At 34.6% G+C, this 22,061-nt stretch overlaps 2 protein-coding genes across 7 annotated transcripts in view; one reads left to right on the forward strand and one right to left on the reverse strand.

The window, feature by feature from the left end:
- The window catches only part of MIPOL1 (mirror-image polydactyly 1), a 320,635-nt gene that overhangs the window by 152,265 nt on the left and 146,309 nt on the right, over positions 1–22,061 (forward strand). For all 6 annotated transcript variants that reach the window (XM_019426118.2, XM_019426117.2, XM_019426116.2 and 3 more), the window contains one exon: positions 6,827–6,934. In XM_019426118.2, coding sequence (XP_019281663.2) covers positions 6,827–6,934 — 108 coding nt within the window. The remainder of the gene's footprint in view (positions 1–6,826; positions 6,935–22,061) is intronic.
- LOC109253308 (40S ribosomal protein S24-like) lies at positions 950–1,499 on the reverse strand. The gene has a single exon (XM_053889364.1). It carries the CDS (start codon positions 1,390–1,392, stop codon positions 1,063–1,065), a length of 330 nt encoding a protein of 109 aa, XP_053745339.1. The 5' UTR covers positions 1,393–1,499; the 3' UTR covers positions 950–1,062.

The following is a 22,061-nucleotide window of genomic DNA, read 5'->3' on the forward strand; positions in this document are numbered from 1 at the left end:
AGCTGTTAAAAACTTATACAATATTAGAAAACTTTTTGTTAAAAACTTAAGGCATATTAATCTTTCGGAAAGAGCACATAGAGTAAAACAGTGTAAAACAATGTATTATCTGCTTGATATAATTCTTCATTATTTACAACAGGAAGTAAAAGGAAATTACTGCTGAAAACAGATCTTGTATTAAAAATGGGCCAAATCATTTTATGATAATTTTTATAAATTTTATATTTTTTATGTTTTTATAACAATTTTTATATTTTATATGTTTAGTTCACTCGCACTGTAGAATTGTTTGTTTATAGAGAAAATTTTAATCCTTTTTTTCTTATCAGTGAACCTACAGACCACAGAATCTCTGAGCCCCTGAGATATTTTTACCATTCTACAGCTGTCCATCTTTTTTTATCTCTATCCCCCTCTCATTTATTCTTTCTCATGTTATTTTGAAGGAAATACCAGATATAATATCCTTTTTATCTGTAACTTTTATTGTGTATTTCTTTTTTTTTTTTAAGTGTATTCATTTTGAGAGAAAGAGAGAGTGAATGAGGAGAGGGGCGGAGAGAGAGGGAGAGAGAGGATCCCCAGCAGGCTCTCCCAGAGCCCTCCACAGAGCTCAAACTCATGACCTGAGTTCGTGAAGATCATGACCTGATCTGAACCGTGAGATCATGACCTGAGCTGAAACTGAAAGTTGGATTCTTAACCAACTGAACCACCCAGGCGCCCCTTACATTGTGTATTTCTAAAAGATATGAACTGTTGCTTATAACCACAGTATCATTATCACAACAAAAATATTAACAAAGAGTATTGTGAAGCATCTGATCAGTTTTCAAATTCCAGTCATTCCATAAATATCATAACTTCTTCTTTGTTTGAATCTGTATTTAATAAGAATTACACATTGCAAATGACTGAATTGACTCTTAACACTTTTTTTTTCACATAAAAGTTCTTAGTTTATTAATCCTCTCATGAAAAATCTGCACAATCGCCAGATAGTCCCTGAAGCATCTTTACTCCTTCTGTTGTCCAATCTCCAGCTCACTGCTAGACACTTCATTTCTTTTTGCCAGCACCAACATTAGCTTTTGCAGTTCCCCTGACTTTCTTCATTCGGTTCTTGCGTTCCTTTCGCTGTTTTCTCGACGTCTTTTTCTTCTCATACAGGCCATGTCGTGCAAGTCTATGTTTGGGTTCATTTTTCTTTGCATAATCCAAGGAATCATAAATCATGCCAAAGCCAGTTGTCTTGCCACCTCCAAAATGGGTTCTGGATCCAAATACAAAGATGACATCTGGTGTGGTCTTGTACATTTTGGCTAGTTTTTCCCGAATTTCTGTCTTAGGTACTGTTGCCTTTCCGGGGTGAAGAACATCGATGACCATCTGTTTCCGCTGAAGTAGTCAGTTGGTCATGAACTTCCTGGTCCGGATAGTTACTGTGTCATTCATGATGGCGGTCGAGCTTTAGGCAGCCAGGGAGGAAAAGAGCAACACTATTTTTAATTTATAGATTCCCTTTCTATCTCTTTTTGTCCTTGGAGTTTATTTTTTAAACACATTGAGTCCGTTTTCTTGTAGTTTCCCAGTTTATTGATTGCACCTCTGCAGTGTCATTTAATGTATTCCTCTCTTCTCTTTAAGTATCTATAGGCTTGATCAGATTTAGATTACTGTTTGTTACCAAGACTGCTTTACAGGTAGTTTTGTGTTTTATCTGGGAATACATGTTGGTTTGTGAAAGAACTACGTGAGTTATTAACAGGTCTCAGTGGTCTATTAAATGATCTCAGTATATTAGTATCTCTTAGTTTATTAATGACTTCAAAATTGTGATATTCTAATACTCCTTTTTTTTTTTATTAGCTTGGATGCTTCCATAGCCATTTTCTTATCTATTCTTTGACTACCCAGTGGTAAAGTTTATATAAGAAAGGGTAGATAAATTCTTGGCTTATAAATTCCCCCACAGTGCTAATTAGTTTTTTTAAAAATTTTATTGTAATTATAAATTTAATAATTTAAACATATTCTGTGTGTTACAATATATTTCACTTACTATCCCTATTGGTGATCATATTGTCTCATCTTTAGCTACAGGAGAGCTTTTCAAGTTTTCTACTGAGTGTTTTCTGAGTCTCTTTGATAATTTCTTAGTCCTGATTAATACAAAACTTCTGCTAAGAACACGTGTTCTTGGATCATATTGTATATTTCTTGTCCCAGACCTGGAGTCAGCCGTATATCCATGGAGTCCTATATTTTTAGTAGGAAATGGTACTTGAAACTCATAGGGTAGGTGCTAAAAGTACTCATTGCTACCGGATTTCCTGTTATTTCTATCTTTTTCAATGGGCAGAACTAGGAAATACACAAACACATATTTTTTAAAGGTAAAACTCTTTGTATCCTCATACTGATGCTTCAGTTCAATTTCTGAACTAAAAGGTTTTTTACGTATTTTATCTTTCGTCTTTATTTTCGTCTCATTTGATGTGAGCCCTAGTTCCCAAGGGCACTGTAACAGTATACAGATAGCATTTACTTAAGTTCAATTAAAAAAATGTTTTTTAAGTTTTTTTTTCCCAATATATGAAATTTATTGTCAAATTGGTTTCTGTACAACACCCAGTGCTCATCCCAAAAGGTGCCCTCCTCAATACCCATCACCCACCCTCCCCTCCCTCCCACCCCCCATCAACCCTCAGTTTGTTCTCAGTTTTTAACAGTCTCTTATGCTTTGGCTGTCTCCCACTGTAACCTCTTTTTTTTTTTTTTTCCTTCCCCTCCCCCATGGGTTTCTGTTAAGTTTCTCAGGATCCACATAAGAGTGAAAACATATGGTATCTGTCTTTCTCTGTATGGCTTATTTCACTTAGCATCACACTCTCCAGTTCCATCCACGTTGCTACAAAAGGCCATATTTCATTCTTTCTCATTGCCACGTAGTATTCCATTGTGTATATAAACCACAATTTCTTTATCCATTCATCAGTTGATGGACATTTAGGCTCTTTCCATAATTTGGCTATTGTTGAGAGTGCTGCTGTAAACATTGGGGTACAAGTGCCCCTATGCATCAGTACTCCTGTATCCCTTGGATAAATTCCTAGCAGTGCTATTGCTGGGTCATAGGGTAGGTCTATTTTTAATTTTCTGAGGAACCTCCACACTGCTTTCCAGAGCGGCTGCACCAATTTGCATTCCCACCAACAGTGCAAGAGGGTTCCTGTTTCTCCACATCCTTTCCAGCATCTATAGTCTCCTGATTTGTTCATTTTGGCCACTCTGACTGGCGTGAGGTGATATCTGAGTGTGGTTTTGATTTGTATTTCCCTGATGAGGAGCGACGTTGAGCATCTTTTCATGTGCCTGTTGGCCATCCGGATGTCTTCTTTAGAGAAGTGTCTATTCATGTTTTCTGCCCATTTCTTCACTGGGTTATTTGTTTTTCGGGTGTGGAGTTTGGTGAGCTCTTTATAGATTTTGGATACTAGCCCTTTGTCCGATATGTCATTTGCAAATATCTTTTCCCATTCCGTTGGTTGCCTTTTAGTTTTGTTGGTTGTTTTCCTTTGCTGTGCAGAAGCTTTTTATCTTCATAAGATCCCAGTAATTCATTTTTGCTTTTAATTCCCTTGCCTTTGGGGATGTGTCGAGTAAGAGATTGCTACGGCTGAGGTCAGAGAGGTCTTTTCCTGCTTTCTCCTCTAGGGTTTTGATGGTTTCCTGTCTCACATTCAGGTCCTTTATCCATTTTGAGTTTAAAAAAATGTTTTTTAAGTTTAAAAGATGTAAGAAACCTCCTAAGTCTCAGTTTATTCATTAGAACCTTTAAGAATATTAATATTTGGCAGAATATGATCAGGGAAAGTATTATTTTTAATTATGTTAGTTCAAAATGAAACTCTAAAACCATGGAAGATGTTATGTAATACTTGATCTAGCAACATCCATTTTCTCTAGCATTTGTCTTCTTTCTTTTTGTTCATTAAAGTAGGGAGGATCACTAAACAACTTGAAACTGTAGTCCTTTAGGACACTTGCTAGTTTGAGTGGTCCCTGGGCCTTATCTTCTATCCCTCTTGTACTTCATGGCCATGGAAACTGAGCCCAAGTATGCAATGTGAATAAATGCCCTCAGGTCAACAGTAGCTTTATTGTTCTTAAGTTATACTTCTCTGTTTGACTACAGTGTTTCATATTTTGTGTATTATGTAAGTAGGAAAGAAGTCTCTATCCCTGGGTTATTTCTGATTTCCTACTTACTTCTTTACTTAAATAGGTGGTCAACTTGTGACCATGATTTCTCACTTTCTTCAAGCAGACCCTTGACATTTCTACCTTTCCTCCTGTGTTCTTCCTCTTTTTCTTCATTCAACTTATAAAATCATGTTCCCCGAATAAGCCCAACTCAGATGTCATCAGCTCCATGAGACATTCTTTTATCCCATAGCCAAAATTATCTCCCCCACATTTGTAACCTCGTAAGTCATAGTCATTCCGTTTAAGTACTTAATATGTAATAATTTTGTATTAAAATCAATTGAAAATGTAGAGGTTAATTCTAGTAAAGAATACTTCTGCTGGATTGTGATGCTCACTGCTACGTCTTACTCGTTTTCATGCCTCATGATTTGTGTCTTCACAAAACACATTTATGTTTTGGTTGCATTTATGAGCAAATATTTGAATTGTTACAGGCAAAATGGGACAGATATAAATCATGTGTAAATCATGTGTCCCTTCCAAATGAAGGCCAAATGATGTAATGTCACAAAGGTTTCACTCAAATCATTTTTAAAATGTGGTAAGTAATTTTTTAAAATCTTATTTATTTATTTTGAGAGAGGAGTGAGTGGGGTAGGAGCAGAGAGAGAGAGAGAGAGAGAGAGAGAGAGAATCTCAAGCAGGCTCCATGCTGTCACACAGAGCCCAAAGTGGGGCTTGATCCCATGAACCATGAGATCATGAGATGAGCCGAAATCAAGAGTTGGATGCTTAACTGACTGAGCCACCCAGGCACCCCTAAAAATGTGATAAGTGATTCAAGTTGTCACACAGCACATGTTGGAATATTCATGGCAACATGAAATGATCTGCCACTATATTATATTTGACTATAATGTAGTCAGCACTATATTTGCAGAACTTAATTTCAACAAAACTTTATCTGGTAAATTAAATTAATATTTTAAAAATCTTGATTTTGTGATTATTATTTTACTTCATTTATAAATATATTTTGGTTTTATAGTTGTATTATATATGCATGAGTCATGTATATTCAGTGTTGTATTGTAAAACATCATTCTATAATTTAAGTCAATATCAGCAGTTTGGTATGACATTTCTTTTAAAAGGATTTGCGCCTGGGTGGCTCAGTCGGTTAAGCATCACAACTCTCGATTTTGGTTAGGGTCATGATCTCACAGTTCATGGGATCAAAGCCCTGCTCTCTGCACTGATAGCATGGAACCTGCTTGTAAATCTCTTCCTCTCTCTGCCCCTCTCCTGCTCACGTGCACATGTGTGCATGCACGCTCTCAGAATGAATACACAAACTTAAAAAAATAAAAAATATAAAAAGACTTGTATATTACTAAGGCTTGAGAAATACTGATATGGACTAAATATTATAGAGGTCAGAGGCAAAAAAATCAGTGTTAGATGCCAAACTGGATTATGCCTGTATCTTGATTATTTTGTAATAATGATTTTTAATTCATTAGGACAACTAGCTACTTGTCAACTAATCTAGAATTAACTTTGTATAGGTATTTACTTACTGGTTGTTACTTAAATATCCTAATTTTTTTAAGTTTAATTTTTTAGTAATGTCTACTTCCAGCGTGGGGCTCAAAATCACAACCAGGAGTCCCATGTTCTATCCAACTGAGCCAGCCAGGCATCCCTTAAATATTCTAACTTACAAATAGATAAATTAAGGAGTGATTTTTTAACTTTTTTCCTGAAAGATGGCTTTAGTACTTTATTCCTTTAGATAATCCCCCCATGTATCTTGATATGGTCCTGAATTACAGCACATCACTTTATAATTATTGTGTAAAATGTTCGATATATTTATATGAAGATCTTGTATTCAAATGTCATAGTTCAATTATTTTTTAACATAGATGCCCATTTATGCTTTTATTTATAATTTATTTTTTTTACTTATATTCTCATATATCTCCTGTAGGTCAGAATGTCATTTCATGTTTGTTATCACTTGTTTTACTTAAAAATAAGGTTTAGCCAAAATAGAAATGAAAAACATTTGTTTCCTTAGTTGTTTCCAAACCTATAGCACTATAGTTACTACTTTCTTCCTTACACAGTTGTTTCCTTAGATATTTCTAAAAATCTGGAAAACCTCTTAATACATATTTTATAATTGCTATTTTAAAAAATTTAATAAAAATTCATCACAGAATACCATATTGAGGTTTACTTAGAACCCCATGTGACTTTTAGATGTTTTTATTCAGCCAAGAGATACCTAATAAAAACCATTTGATCAATGAAGAAAATAATTTTAAATGTAGTTTGATCTTAATTTTATGAAAGCACAAAGTATTTTTCTAACTCATGGTAATATTTAGATTAATAAAAGATAATTGCAATTGAATTGCCAGAGTACTATAAACAATATTATTTTGTTCTTATTCATCATTACTTTTAACTTACTATTCTTGTTGCGAAAGATACCTTGTCTTTTAGTGAATGCAGTGGTATTATTTACATTAATTCATATGGCTTGTTTGAAAAAAAAAAAGCTATAACTCCTTTACTTAATGGGATTCTTCCCTTGTGGCAGTGCAAACGGCTAGAGCAGGAGCTTCATCATCTGAAAGAGCAGAACCAGACTTCAGCAAACAACATGAGACATCTGACTGCTGAAAACAATCAAGAACGTGCTCTGAAGGTAAATCTCTGTTCCTTCTTACAGGCAAATTAAGGTTGTAAGCCCTTGGTGCCAGCTTTCTGTGCTGCATATATCAGTTGTGTACATTTCCGCAGAAGTGAGCTGTGGTGTTTGCCAACAACCCCTTCTTTAAACACAGATACAGCACCCTTCTGTTATGGTATTATTTTATTTCGTGTTATGTGTACATGAAAACAACATATTTTCTGAATTTTGAGTGGTGGTATATTAGTACTTTGGGTTCATTCTGTTTCTGATTTTACAATATATTTTTACCTTTTGTAGTTAATAAAAAGTGGCCACACTATAAAAGAAAAAAAATTAAACCATGAGCCTTTTCTTCACATCAATATTTATTACACTAATCTTGTAATATTATTAACTCACAGAAGTGACTCTCCCTGAAGGGTATGTGAATATATTTGGGAATTGAAATAGTACTTAAAATGTTACTTATTACAAAAAAAAAAAAAAAAAAAAAAGGAAGAAGATAGTGTACCAGAACTTGAAACAAGTGTACATTTCATGATAAGAGGTTCTGTTTCGTTTTAGTATAGATCCAATAATCATGAAAATAGATCCAACATCATTTTTATTCTACTAATTATATATTTTTTTCTTATTGTACTTATGACTTTCCATTCTCCTTTTTCATCTTTGTCCCAATTCCTAGCATAGCACCTATCTATGACACAGTAGTAGTTCCTGCCCTCAAGGTGCTTACATTCTCATTAACTGCTTAAAAATAAAAACAAAACCACATCTATAGGAAACAGAAAAGATTCATCATTGTCATGATTGTGCAGTAAGAAAAAATATGCTATCAAGAAAATTGTACTTTGTTTTCTTAAATTCTCTTTTTGCTACAGTTTGCAGGAGAGTATTACAGCATTAGCAGGATAACTCACTAAGCCAGGATTATCTACCAAAATTAGAAAAATGGTGACATTTTGAAGTGGAAAATATTTTAGTCTGTCAAAAAGTGTGAAGTTTGGTTGAAGTCAGATTTTTCTGTAAATGTGTTTAGCTTCATTTTGAAATTCTCAGTGAGTAATTAGGAGCCTATGATAACTTTGTTGTCATTGTTTAATGCACTTTCTCCTCTTTTCTCTCAAATTCATAGATAGACTAGAGCAATAAGGGGGAAAGAAAAGAAATTTAGATTCTTGATCATTTTTTAATTACCCCAAGGAATTTAAAATTATTTGAGTAAAATTTAGTATAATCATTTTTTCCAGTGTATACTTGCAAATCAAAAGAAGGATTGTTTTAAAGGCAGCTTACATTATATATGCCACTTTATTATCAGCATCAGGGGACAGACTTCATGTGCCATATATGATATGGCTATTCTTATGTAAAACAGACCTAAAATTAAAATTCTAGTCTGTTAAGTACATAATAATACCATAGTCCTTCTTCTGGATTTTTTGTTGTGTATTTATGTTAAATTGAGGAGGGCATCTGTTGGGATGAGCACTGGGTGTTGTAGAGAAACCAATTTGACAATAAATTTCATATAAAAAATAAATAAATATATAAAAAATAAATTGAATTAAATGGCACCTGCTATCTGTGGAGAAAAAGAAATGTACATTTCTAAAAGGTTATTAAAATTAGAAGGTAAGATATAGAACAAAAAACCCCTGGAAATTTAAACCCAAAACAAAACCCCTATAAAATAGAAATCTGTATAAATTATGGACTATATAAAACAATATATAAACAAAGCTACGTTTGAATCCTTTTTTTAGTTATTTTATGCCAATTTTCTCATGAGAAACCTTGAATTTATTTTATATATCTGCTTTATTCTGAATCATTTTTTAAAATTATTCTTACCTTCTAGGGATTTTGTTCTGTTTTTGGTGCTTTGGGTGTTGCATTCTGTATCTTCCAGTTGCCATATAAGTTCTGAATAATAAGTTTATTATCAAGCTGTCTAATGAATCAGTTGTTTGTGTATTTTCTCAGCAGTATGCCTATCTTTTATGGCACACTTACAATTATTTTTGTGTTTGTTAACTCATTCAATATTTAGTTACTATGTAAATAAGCTTTAGGGAGAAATTTTTTAAAAGAGTCACTGTCTCTAGGGACCTTCAGTCAGTCAATAATATTTCTAGTATTTTATTATAAAAAGTACTGTTATTGATATCAGTAAAAGGTAAATTTGATTAGGATGAGAGCTGAAAAATTTATGGTTTATTTAATTGTGTAATGCTGAAATTCATAAAGGAAACAGTCCTAGTGATATGTTTGGGAAAAATCCAAGTTAATGGTCATACATTATATAGGACTTTCCAGTAGATTAAGGCAAATACTTGATTATCATACAAAGAAATACTTTTTAATATTATAGTGCTGTTCAAATAATAAATCTTTGTTTATTTTGATAACCTGGGAATTCTTTCTAAATTAGTTCTGGTGGTAGAGGATAAAATTCGTTATTTGGTGATCATATACATTATTTTTAAAGTAGCATGGGATTATACCAGCTAAATTCGCTAAGATGGAATTTCCCCCTAATTTTATAGCGTTTGCGGTTTTCCCTAATAACAAGTAAAACACACTGGTACGTATGGGATGAAGGGCTAAATTTATACTGATACCAGTCTATAGCATAATAGTTAATTTAATAAAAGCTTATTTTCTCATTTAAAGTACATTTTATCCATTTATGTGAGGAAATTGGTTTCTTGAGGAACACAATTTTGGATATTTAATATTTTTAAATAAATTTAGATCAGCCATAAATATGCAGACATCAAACTTATTGAGAAATTTCACGTATACTGCCTTCTTTTCCTCTTTCATTTTATTTATTTACCTTCTTTATCATATATTGGACTTCTCCACTGTAATTCCATTTAAAGCCATTCTTTCTTAGATTATAAATGACCTCTGGTGATTAAACCTGTGAAACTTATTCTTTATTCTACTCAGCATCCCAGTCAGTGTAACTAGAACACACTTCAATTTTGTTGGTCCTGCCCTTTGAAATACTTTCCTGTGGTTCTCTATTGCTATATCATTTTTCTTCTTTGAATGGTGTTCTTTAGTTGGTGCCTCTTTTTCTACCTATTCCTAAGTTGTGTGATAAGTCCCTTATTATTCTTAAAAAAAAAAATCTTTATTCATTTATTATTTTTTTTTAGAGCAGTTGTAGATTGGCAGCAAAATTAAGCAGAGAGTGCAGAGTTCCCACATACCTCCTGCCTTCACACATGTAAATGCCCTCAGCATCCAGCTCCATATTTGTATGTTTGTTACACTTCATGAATCTACATCAGTTTTGCCCACAGTCCACAGTTTACATTAAGGGTCACTCTTAGTGCTGTACATTTTACAGATTTTAACAAAGGTACATTACTCTCTACTGCTGCAGTATCATATAGAAGAGTTTCACTCTAGAAATCCTCTGTGTTCTACCTATTTATTTTTCTCTCCTCCCAATATCTGCCACCCATTAATCTTTTTATGGTCTCCGTAGTTTTGCCTTTTCCAGAATGTCATTTAGTTGGAATCAGACATTATGTATTCATTTAAACTTTCTCTATATTTTTTGATGGCTTCATAGCTCATGTCTTTTTAGTGTTTAGTATTCCATTTTCTCGATGTACCACAGTTTATTTATCTACTCATCTACTGAAGGACATCTTGCTTGCTTCCAGAATTTGGCAACTTTGAATATGAAATGAAAATAAAGTATGAAAGTTTCTATAAACATCCATTTGCAGAATTTTTTGTGGACATAAAATTTTCAGCTCATATGGAGAAATACCAAGGACTCAATTGCTGGGTTGTATGATAAGAATGTTTAGTTTTGGAAGAAACTACCAAACTATCTTCCAGAGTAGCTGTACTATTTTTCATTCCTATCAGTAATGAATTTGATTTGTTTCTCCACTATCTCACCAACATTTGGAGTTTCTTTTAAATTTTTTTTTTTCAACATTTTTTATTTATTTTTGGGACAGAGAGAGACAGAGCATGAACGGGGGAGGGGCAGAGAGAGAGGGAGACACAGAATCGGAAACAGGCTCCAGGCTCCGAGCCATCAGCCCAGAGCCTGACGCGGGGCTCGAACTCACAGACCGCGAGATCGTGACCTGGCTGAAGTCGGACGCTTAACCGACTGCGCCACCCAGGCGCCCCTTGGAGTTTCTTTTATTGTAGACTTGTTTCTTCTAATTTCATCCATTCCTACACTATCACCTGTTATTTATATCTTAATGACTATCTCATCTGCCCTTCCACTTGGATATCTTAATGTTTTCTTAACCACAACAAGTTTGAAAACAAATCCCTAATTTGACTCCCTAAGTCTTCTCTCCCCAGAAAGAAGTCAGGACCTGAGTCTAACACTATTGACTGTATGACTTAACATTTATTCCCAATCGTATTCTCCTTTGTTTGTCTTTACTATAGAACCAGGAGAAGTTAAACACTTTCTCAGCCTTTCTTTTTGCTAATATGACATAAGAGGAATTCAACAGGGTAGAGAGAAGTTGGAGTGTCTCTGGAAAAGTTTTTGTTTCCTTCATGTAGGACTGATACAGCAGGCATCTTATTACCTTAAACACTTACTGCTGCCTGGAACTACATCAACCATCTTATAGCCATGAAGAAAACACCAGAAGCTAGCCATTAACATTATTGAGCCCCTTAGCCAATGAGCTACTTTGAGAACATTAAGCACCTATACCCTGATTTCTTTTTTCTGGTAATAGATATACTTCATATTTTAAATCACTTAATAGTTTTCCGTTATTTACTTCCAAATTGATCAATTAACATCTATTAATTAATGATACTACCATACTCCTTAGACACGTAGGTTAATGTAATTGACATAACCTTCATATTCTTTTAGGCTGTCATCCACCACAAAGCAGTCAGACATTCAGTCCTGTCAATTCTGCAACAATGATTTCTCTCCTATTTTCCTTTCTATTTTTATTGTCCTACCCCTACCCTATGTCAAATTCATGATCTCGATAATAATATTACAAGTATATCTCATTTTATTGTGCTTCATTTCATTGCACTTTACAGATAATACATTTTCTTCAGATTGAAGGTTTGTGGCACCTCTGTATCCCAAGCAAGTCTTTTGGTGCCATTTTTTTCAACTTTTTGTCTCTGTGTCACATTTGATAATTTTTGTGCAATATTTCAGATTTTTTCATTAGAATTATATTTGTTGTGGTAATCTGTGATAAGTGATTACAACTCACTAAGATCAGATGATGGTTAGTGTTTTTTACCAATAAAGTGTTTTTTAATTGAGGGATACACATTGTGTTTTTTTAGACACAATGCTATTGCACATTTAATAGACTATAGTATAGTGAAAACATAATGCTTATATGTGCTGGGAAATTAAAAAATGCATTTGACTCACCCTATTGCAATATTCACTTTGTTGCAGGTGTCTAGAATATTTCCAAATACAATATTTCCAAAGTATGCCTGTACCCTCCTAACTTTTCTGTCCTTGGTTTCTCACCTCTCTAACCAGTTGTTACTTTCATTAGCCATCATTCTAAAACAGAAGGGACACTTCACTACTCAAAAACTTTCATTGTCTTGCATTTTCAACAATGACCCTTGAATGACCCTTATAAAAACAATGAAAAAGGATGGCTAAAATGTATATTTTAAGTATATTTTACAACAACATTATAGAAAAGACAGGAAGATAAGGAATTTACAAAGACCTAAAACAAAGTAGAAATGAGAGCAGGGGACATGAGAAGTAAGTGATTGCCTGAAGTTGTCTTTTACTCTGAGAGCATTTGTCAGACCTTGGTGAATTTTCCATTTTAATGGTTTCAAGGGCAAGACAAACAAGAGGCAGAGCCTGGAGCCTGTTTAAGCCAGAGAGTGTAATGAGATACCCTCTCTTGAAGCTGGTATCATAATGGCCACACCATTAGTGTTTAGGTGAACAAGAGTCAAGCCCTTCATACAAAATAAGGTAACAAAGGAATTTGACTTTCTTGACTGTGGAGGAGAGGAAATTGCTCAGAATTCATCATCCTTGGCCAGCTTTAAGGCAGGTTTTGGAACCACACAGGTTGCCTGAATTCTTGCTATCTGTGTAACTCTAAAAGCTGAGGATTTAACTGAAGTAGTCCTACCCTGGCAGGACCCATAGACAACAGACCAAAGCAAATTACCTTCCAATTAGCCTCTAATATTTCTTATAGATAAAATTTCAAAGACCCAGAGCTATCAAAAAACACATAAGAGAAGAAGGCACTTCTAATGAAAGTTAGTAAAAACATAAGGCAGCAGAATCATTTACTAAAACAACAAATAGTTTAGGTATTCTAATTATCAGTCACAGAATATAATATAAATGTTTAAGTAGTATCTTTAAAAAGAGATGCTTAAAAATAAGAGCAAGGAAAATAGCTAAAAATGATCAAGTGAATTTGGAAAGCCAAATGAGATTGAATTTACAGAAATTAATAAAAAAAACTTAAACAGCAAATAGGTTTAACACATGTTAAGAAACTGTTAATGAACTGGAAGATATATCTAAACCAAGTATGGAAATGGAAGCCAGAAAGAAAAATATAAAATGTTAAAAGACACAAAAGATAGAGTGAAAAGATCTAAAATCTATTTGGAATTCTAGAGTAGATAATATAGGGAACAGGGAAAGGCAAGATACGAAGAAATCATGACTGAGTATCTCCCAGAATTGTCAAGTGACACAAGCCTCAGATCTAGGAATACCAAATCAATTCTAAGTATGATAAATTAGAAGAAACTACAGAACATGAAAGTTAAAGCTCTTAAAAACAACCATTAGAAAAGACCTATTTGGGGCACCTGGGTGGCTCAGTCAGTTGAGCGACCAGCCCTTGATTTTGGCTCAGGTCGTGATCCCAGAGTCATGGAATTGAACCCCGCATTGGGATCTGCACTGAGTGTGGAGCTTGGTTAAGATTGTGTCTGTCTGTCTGTCTGTCTCTCTCTCTCTCTCTGTCCCTTGCCCCTCTCTCCCTCTTGTGCACTCTCTCTCTCTCTCTAAAAGAAAAAAAATAAAGAGCAGCCAAAACATTAAAAAAAAAAAAAAGATATTTAACAAAGAAATGGCATTTAGACTCACTGACTTCTCAATAGTAATAATGGAATAATATCTTAAATACCCAGAAAGCAGCAATGCGAACAGTTCCTTAAATATACAGAGAGAAAAGTAACTGTCAAGGGCAAGAGTAAAATAATGGTCAAATAAAAAATTTCAGTTGCTTTCTATTACGTATAGCATATAATCCAAACCTCCGAAGTGCGGAATTTAAGATTCTGCACTACAATTTTAGCCTGTGTTTTATTTTCCGTCTTTCTTTCTTTTTTTCTTTCTTTCTTTTTCTTTCTTTCTCTTTTCTTTTTCTTCCTTTCTGTCTTTTTTATTTTTTTTAAGTTTTTAAAGTTTTTATGTTAATTCCAGTTAGTTAACATACATTGTTATAGTCAACATTTCCATAATTGGCAATTCAACAATTCCATACATCGCCCTGTGCTCATCACAACAAGTGCACTCCTTAATCCCCATCACCATTTAACCCATCTTTCTACCTACTTCCCCTCTGGTAACCATCAGCTCTCTATTGTTTCTTGGTTTCTCTCTCTCTCTCTCTCTCTCTCTCACTTTCTCTTTTTTTTTTTTTTTTTTTGTTTCTTTTGCTCTTTTGTTTCTTAAATTCCACTATGAGTGAGATTATATGGTATTTGTCGTTCTCAGACTGACTTATAGCATTATACTCTATAACTCCATCTGTATTGTTCCAAATGGCAAGATATTCTTTCTTATGGCTGAATAATGTTCCATTATATATATGTACACACTACATCTTTATCCACTCATCTGTTGGTGGTCAGTTAGGCTGCTTCCATAGTTTGGCTATTGTAAATAATGCTGCAGTAAACACAGATATGCTTGTATCCCTTTGAATTAGTGTTTTTGTATTCTTTTACTTTGTGTTTTACTTTCTTTTTCTTTCTTTCTTTCTTTTTTTTTTTTTTTACCATTTCTCTTTGTAGTCTTGATAAACCCCAACCATCCCCCACTACTTCCTAAACATGTCATGTTTTTTAATTCCTCTGGTCTTTACTTTTGTTATGACTGTTATTTAATTCTGTCTCTAATATTAGTTGGTTGTTTACATGTCATCTCTAAATCAAAAATTTCTTAAGCATAAGGGATCATAGCTTTTTCATGTTGCTCTTCTCTTGGAATTTAGCACATGATTGAACTCAATACATAATCAGTAAGTTTTTTAAATTAGAAACCAGTTTTAATCTGTCCTAGTTGAAATCAACATTTATTTTATTTATTTATTTTTTTCATGTTTATTTTTGAGAGAGAGACAGAGAGAGCGTGATTGGGGGAGGGGCAGAGAGAAGCAGACAAAATCCTAGAGTTAGGCTTGATTTCTCTTTCTTACATTCCACATTCCATCTGTAAACAAATTCTCGTGGCTCTCCTTTTGATGCATGTCAAGAATTCGGTCACTTCTCATCACTTCCACTGCTACTACTGTCTTTCAGGCCTCCATCATCTCTTGCCTGGATTTGTACAAAAGCCTACTAATGGTTTCTTATTTCCATCCTTGCTCTCCTCTATTCTCAACACAGCCTCCAGGATATTCCTATTAAAATATAAATTAGATTATATTACTCCTCTGCCAAGAACCTTTCAGTGGCTGCCATTTCACCCTGAGGATAAACCTACAAGACCTCTTGATCTGGACCTCAGTTTCCTCCTTGTCACCATCCTTCACTTAGTCACATTCCTTTCTTGCTGTTCCACAAATATACCAGGCACCCTTGTATCAGAAGGTCTTTGTACTTTCTGTTCCTACTCCCAAGGATCACTCGCCCCACCCCTCCCCCACCCCCACATATTCACATTACTTACTTTCTTAACTCCTTCAAGTCTCTTCAAATGCCACCTTTCATTGAGGTCTTCCCAAGCATTTTCTCAATCCTCTTCCCTGTTTTTACTCCAGAGTACTTATCTTCTAAGGAAGTATACATTTACTTATTTATTATTTTCATATTCTGTTTTCTTGGTAGAAATAACTGCTCCATGAGATCAAGGATTTTTGGTTACTTTATGCACTTCTGTATCTATTGATGATATTAAAAATATTTGACAGTAAGTAAGAGATACTGACCAACTGTAACAGATGCCAGCTCTTAACAGTTTGTATGGTTGTATCTATGCATAGCAGCTGAAAACCAGCTCTGGCTGGATCTCCTACAAGTACATATAGTAGCCATTGAATAAGTATCTCTTAAGTGAATTAGTACTACACATGCAATTTAGTATCCAGCTTTCCCTACTTAACACTTCATAAGCATTCTCCAGTACACTTACTCTATAAATATCACCTTAATGTATGACGTAATTTGCAATGTACAGATGCACCATAACTAACTCTTCCCTTAGTATTAAATGTTTAGGTTTTTCGTAGCTTTGCATTTTATGAACAGCACTGTGAAAAATATTTTTGTATATTTTAGTATGCTGTGTATTTTAAAATTTGTGTATTTTAATATTTAACTGTAGCTTAGCAAACAAATTTTGATTATTTTTTCAAATTTTTAGTTTTAGTAATGCAAATCATTTTAAAAGCCAAATGATTCTATAAGGGTTCTAATAAAAAAAATAACAGTCAGCCTCCTTATCTCTCCTGATTTCTGCTCCGCAGAAAAAATCACTCTCAACTCTTTCAGCTGTTCCTTCTGTATTTGCACTCTATTTGTAAATTTCTAAATGAATATCTTATACTAGTTTTCATTTTTTATTATTATTAATTGACTTCCTACTATAAAGATGAAGATTTAGCTTTCTCTTAGATTAGTGCTGGTTGTGACCCTCTAAATCAACTGGGTGACAGTTCTCCCATGGGTTTTTTTGTATTTCTACATGTGTGTGAGCAGAGGCACAATTGACCTTTGTTCTGAAATATGTTCTAGAGAATATTTGCTTAGCAAACAGCCTTGGAAGATAGAGATAGTGTCTCCCTCTGTAGCAGAGGGCAGATTTGTTTACCGTCCAATGTAAAAAAAACAATGTCTCCCTCGGAAGCAAAGGTCAGGCAGGTTTGCTAGCAGCATATTATAAAAGATTTGGCTTCCCTAAGTTTGGAGTTCCTTAGCTGTAATGCAGTCCCGCTGTGTGTGTAGTATATAACTGTTCCCCTCCACATTGCCCCTATGGGAGTCGCAGGGCAGAGACCCTCAATACAAACAGGAAGCTTATGCTGTTTGTGCTGTGTCTGAGTAAAGTTCTTTGTAATGCAGAATTCTTGTCTTCTGCCAGTATGCATGAAACTGGCAGGCTAATTTGTTAGCCTGCAAGTAGGATAAAAATATTTCACTCTTCACAGTTCTTATAAAGCCACATTTCCTTTCTTTTTCAGTATTACGTCTTCCTCAGAATTATGGTCTGGATTTTTTTGTTTGTATAATGTACATCTGTCACTAGTACATCTTTCTGTACCCTCTCTACTAAATAAAAATATCTTGTTAATACCTTCAAATATTTCAGGTGACCTAAAACTATTTTTTTTGTTTGAGGATCTGAACTGATTATTCTATATAAGACATTACTAGCCTTGGAACCTACCTCCAGTGTCATTCTGTGGCTACCTTTAATTTCTCCTATGTTAGATCACCTGTTTCCTGTATCTCATTTTTTTCTTGCTTGACTTTTTCATTTTGATGGAGCACACTTTCTAGTAGTTTCCTGAGAAAGGATACATGTAAGTTAAAATTTTAAAGACTGTATGGTATTTCTTCAAGATAGATTTCTAGAAGTAGAGTACTTGAATAACAGAATGAACATTTAAATTCAAATTCCTAGACTCATTTTCACGGTTAAAATATTTGACAGAATATTTGACAAGGACCCCAAAACCTTGCACTTTAATGTTATTATTTTTAAAACTTTTTAAAATTGAATTTCTCTTTTAAATTTTATGCATCCATTAAAACCACAATGAAATACCATGTCACATCTATAGAATGGCTAAATGAAAAATACAGGGGTGCCCAGGTAACTCAGTCTGTTGAGCATCCAACTCTTGATTTCAGTTCAGGTCGTGATCCTAGGGTTGTGGAATTGAACCCCGCATCAGGCTCTGTGCTGAGTGTGGAACCTACTTAAGATTCTTTCTCTCCCTTGCCCCTTTCTTTACCCACTCACACTCTCTCTCTCAAAAAAAAAACAAAAAACAAAAAACAAACCCAAAAAACAAGAAACACACACACACACACACACACACACACACACACACACACACACACACAGATGTTGACAAGATGTGCAGAAACTGAATCTCTTATATACTACTGGTGGCAATATAAAATTATACAGCCACTCTGGGATAGTTTGCCACATTTAACATGTAACCCAACTATTGCACTCCTCAGTCTTACCCAGAGAAATGAAAGTTTATGTTCACAAAAATCTTGTACAGAAATGTTCGTAGCAGCTTTTTTTGTTATTGCCCAAAACTAGAAAGAAAGCTAGATATCCATTAGGGGGTCAGTGGATCAACATCCATGCAATCAACTATGACTCAGCAATAAAAAAGAGCAACTTATTGATACCTGCAGTGCCTTTGATGGTTCTCATTATGCTGAATGGGAAAAGCCAATAGCAAAGGATTATATCTATGTGATCTCAATTATATAACAGTCCCAAAGTGACAAAATCATTATGATGGAGAACAGATCAGTGGTTTCTTAGACTTAGGTAGAAGATCAGAGTTTGACAAAAACTGGGTGGCTCAATTGGTTAAGCTTTGGACTTCAGCTCAGGTCATGATCTCACGGTTTCTGAATTGGAGCCCCGCATCAGGCTGTGTGCTGACAGCTTGGAGCCTGGAGCCTGCTTCAGATTCTGTGTCTCCCTCTCTCTCTGCCCTTCCCCTCCCCCCCACCCCATCTTGCACTCTCTCTGTCTCTCAAAAATAAATAAACATTAAAAAAAATGTAACTTTCTGGATCCTAAGGTATTAGCATCATCCCTACTATTGGGTTTTAGTAAATACTATTATTTCATATTTAAGTAGTTTCTTTCTAGAATGTTTTTTCAAGTTTTTATCAGTGCATATAATAAATTTTATTGAGTTCTTGATATTGAACAATTCCTTGAATAAACTCTTGGATTTGATTTGTCATTGTTTTCTTGATTTTAAAAATTATTCAAATTCCCACTTTGTTTTTCTTTTTTAAGATTGTTTCGGCTGTGACAATTTGATGCCAATATTACTAGCTTAATGAATAGCATAAATTTCTTTTTTAAAGTGTGGCCTTGACAAGTTTAAATTGAATAGGAAGGGTCATGTACCATTGGAAGCCAGTGATTCCCGGCCTTCTTTTTTCCTCTATATTGTTATGATTGCATTTTGAATAAAAGTAGAGTAACTTACCAATATGTCACTTCATGCATACATGACACATAGTGAGAAATACAGTGGCAGGAAATTAGTTAGAGAAGGGAGAGAATGATGCCAGATCTTGTACATGTTGTAGTTCAGATTATTGAAATGTATGGGAATACTCAGAAGTCACATTTAGAAGTGAAATAAATGGAACAATAGTGATTTCCAGCATTTTACTCTTGGTGCACAAAAATAAGTGATTCACAGAGGAGATAGTAGAAAGTAGAGAAGAAGTAGAAAGATAAGATGACCAAGAGGTTGTGTTATGATAGAATTCAGGGTAGAGTCATGAAGGGAATGGCTCACAGTGTCAAATGCTACAGAAAAATCAAATAAGATCAAAAGTTAGAGCCAAAGTATTAAAATACACAAAATTCTGAGCAAAGGAAGTGGAGAGAAATTCTGCACTGGTTCCTAACAGCATTCCGTTCCAATGCCAGACTTTGTTTTCCACACAGTACAGTTTTACTTGCGAGAGTGCCTTTCCTTACAACACACAAGACTGTCAGCTAGACCAGGTTTACAGTCTTTGCATACTAAATGGAGAATTGCTATGACAGCATTCATTACAGGCTCTCTGAAAGAAAACAGTTACGCTGAAGGGTGGTTCTGTGGATTTACAGCACCAGGTATAGCCAAATCATCAAAGCCTGTGTAAGTTCATCAAGTCCATCAAGACACAATAAAAATTGATGCTGTTCAGATAAAACCACTGTGATCCATAACCTCTTACATGGAAGGAATACTGAATTTCTGTGGGAAACTTCTGTGGAGATTATCAGCGGCAAACCACAAATGCAGTACTTGTGAATTCTTACATTTAATTGCTCTCAACATTGAATGCCAATGTTTTTCTAATTTTGAATTTCATACTATTATTTTAGGAATGTGAGATTTTATTTTCATACATAATTATAGAAATACAAAATTACATTGCATGCTTTCCTGTCTTACACATTTTGTAAAATGCCAAAAAAAAAAAATAATCAAAATGAATACTTGAATGAAGACATAAGCTTTCAGTAGGAGACTGAATCTTTGGCAGATTTATCATTACGTGAGCTGGCTTTAGATAGATCTTGGAACCCTTTTCAAGTCTTTGTATCACCTTGTCTTTGGACCTAGTATTTCCTCTGATTGAAATGCCCTACATCACCTATTGCCCTTCCTCCTTTGCCCAGCTAATATCTACTCATCCTGTCTTCAGTTTGGCTACAATCCTCTTGTCACCAAACTGGAGAGGTATTTGGGTGGTAGAATTAAATGTTTTAATATCGAAATGAGCACTGATTTGAAAATAAACTGAATATGTGAGAAGCTCACTGGTCCCAGGATTTCCTCCAGGCCCTTCCTATCTCTGTCACATGAACAGTACCTTAAGTTCCACTTTCCCCTTTGCCTTCTGCTCTCACCTCATCATCTCCACCCTTTTTTTCCTAACCTATTGAGTTTTGGTATTACAGTGGCCAAGACACAGAAGAGCAGATATGTATGATACATTGTTGGAAACAGTACCCAGGGCACCTTTATTCTTAGGTTTTTTTAACATTTATTTATTTTGAGAGACAGAGACAGAGTGTGAGCAGATGAGGGGCAGAGAGAGAGAGAGAGAGAGAGAGAGAGAGAGAGATACAGAATCTGGAGCAGGCTCCAGGCTCTAGGCTCTGAGCACAGAGCCTGACATGGGGCTTGAATCCACGAAGCACGACTGAGCCTCCCAGGGTACCTTTAAAAGCAATAAGGGTCCTCTTGACAGTTTGTTAGGTAATGAGTACAGGTTAATGGTTCTTGACAAAGGCATGTATTAGAATTATTAAAAGAATATTAACTGAATAATAAATCTGGGCCATACCCAAAGCACTCTGAATTGGAAAATCTTACCCTGGATTTGAAAACTTGCTGACATAGACTTGGTGTTTGAAAGCAAATTAGCGACAAAATATTTCCCAATTTGTTTGTGAAAGTAATATGTTTGGATTTTTGTTTCTGAAAATAAGGTTTGTTTCCTACCAATGGTGCTTTTAATTTTAGTTCTGTCCAGTTTTCACTGGCTTGATATTAGTATTTTGGTAGCATTATCAGTTTTATGTCTTTTTAAAGTTCTTACTTGGATTTTAAGGGTAAGTTAGATGAAGCTACATAAAGAATGCTGGCCGGGGCGCCTGGGTAGCTCAGTCGGTTGAGTATCTGACTTCGGCTCAGCTCATGATCTCATGGTTTGTGGGTACAAGCCCTCTGTCTGGCCCCGTGCTGACAGCTCAGAGCCTGGAGCTGCTTCAGATTCTGTGTCTTCCTCTCTCTCTGCCCCTCCCCTGCTTGCACTCTGTCTCTCCCTCTCAAAAATAAACATTAAAAAATAAAAAAAAAAATTAAAAAAGAATGAATGCTGGCAAATGAAATTTTTCTCTTTCATTTTTAGTGTTTTCAGTAACCAGATTCTACACAAGTTTGTAACTTAAAGTAGTTTGAAATAATTTGGACATAATACATTGTCTTGTGAATTGAATTGTGTACTAAAACTGAAAAATATAGGTCAAAATCCAGATATTTATTTAAAATGCTCTGAAATTTGTTTTGATGGATTTTTTAAAAATTACATGTTCTTTCAAAATAAAAAATTTATATTTAAAAAACAAACTTTAGATTATCAAATA

This window comes from Panthera pardus, unplaced genomic scaffold (assembly GCF_024362965.1).
Source record: "Panthera pardus isolate Hobbes unplaced genomic scaffold, ASM2436296v1 HiC_scaffold_24, whole genome shotgun sequence".
In the NCBI taxonomy this organism is placed as follows: Eukaryota; Metazoa; Chordata; class Mammalia; order Carnivora; family Felidae; genus Panthera; species Panthera pardus.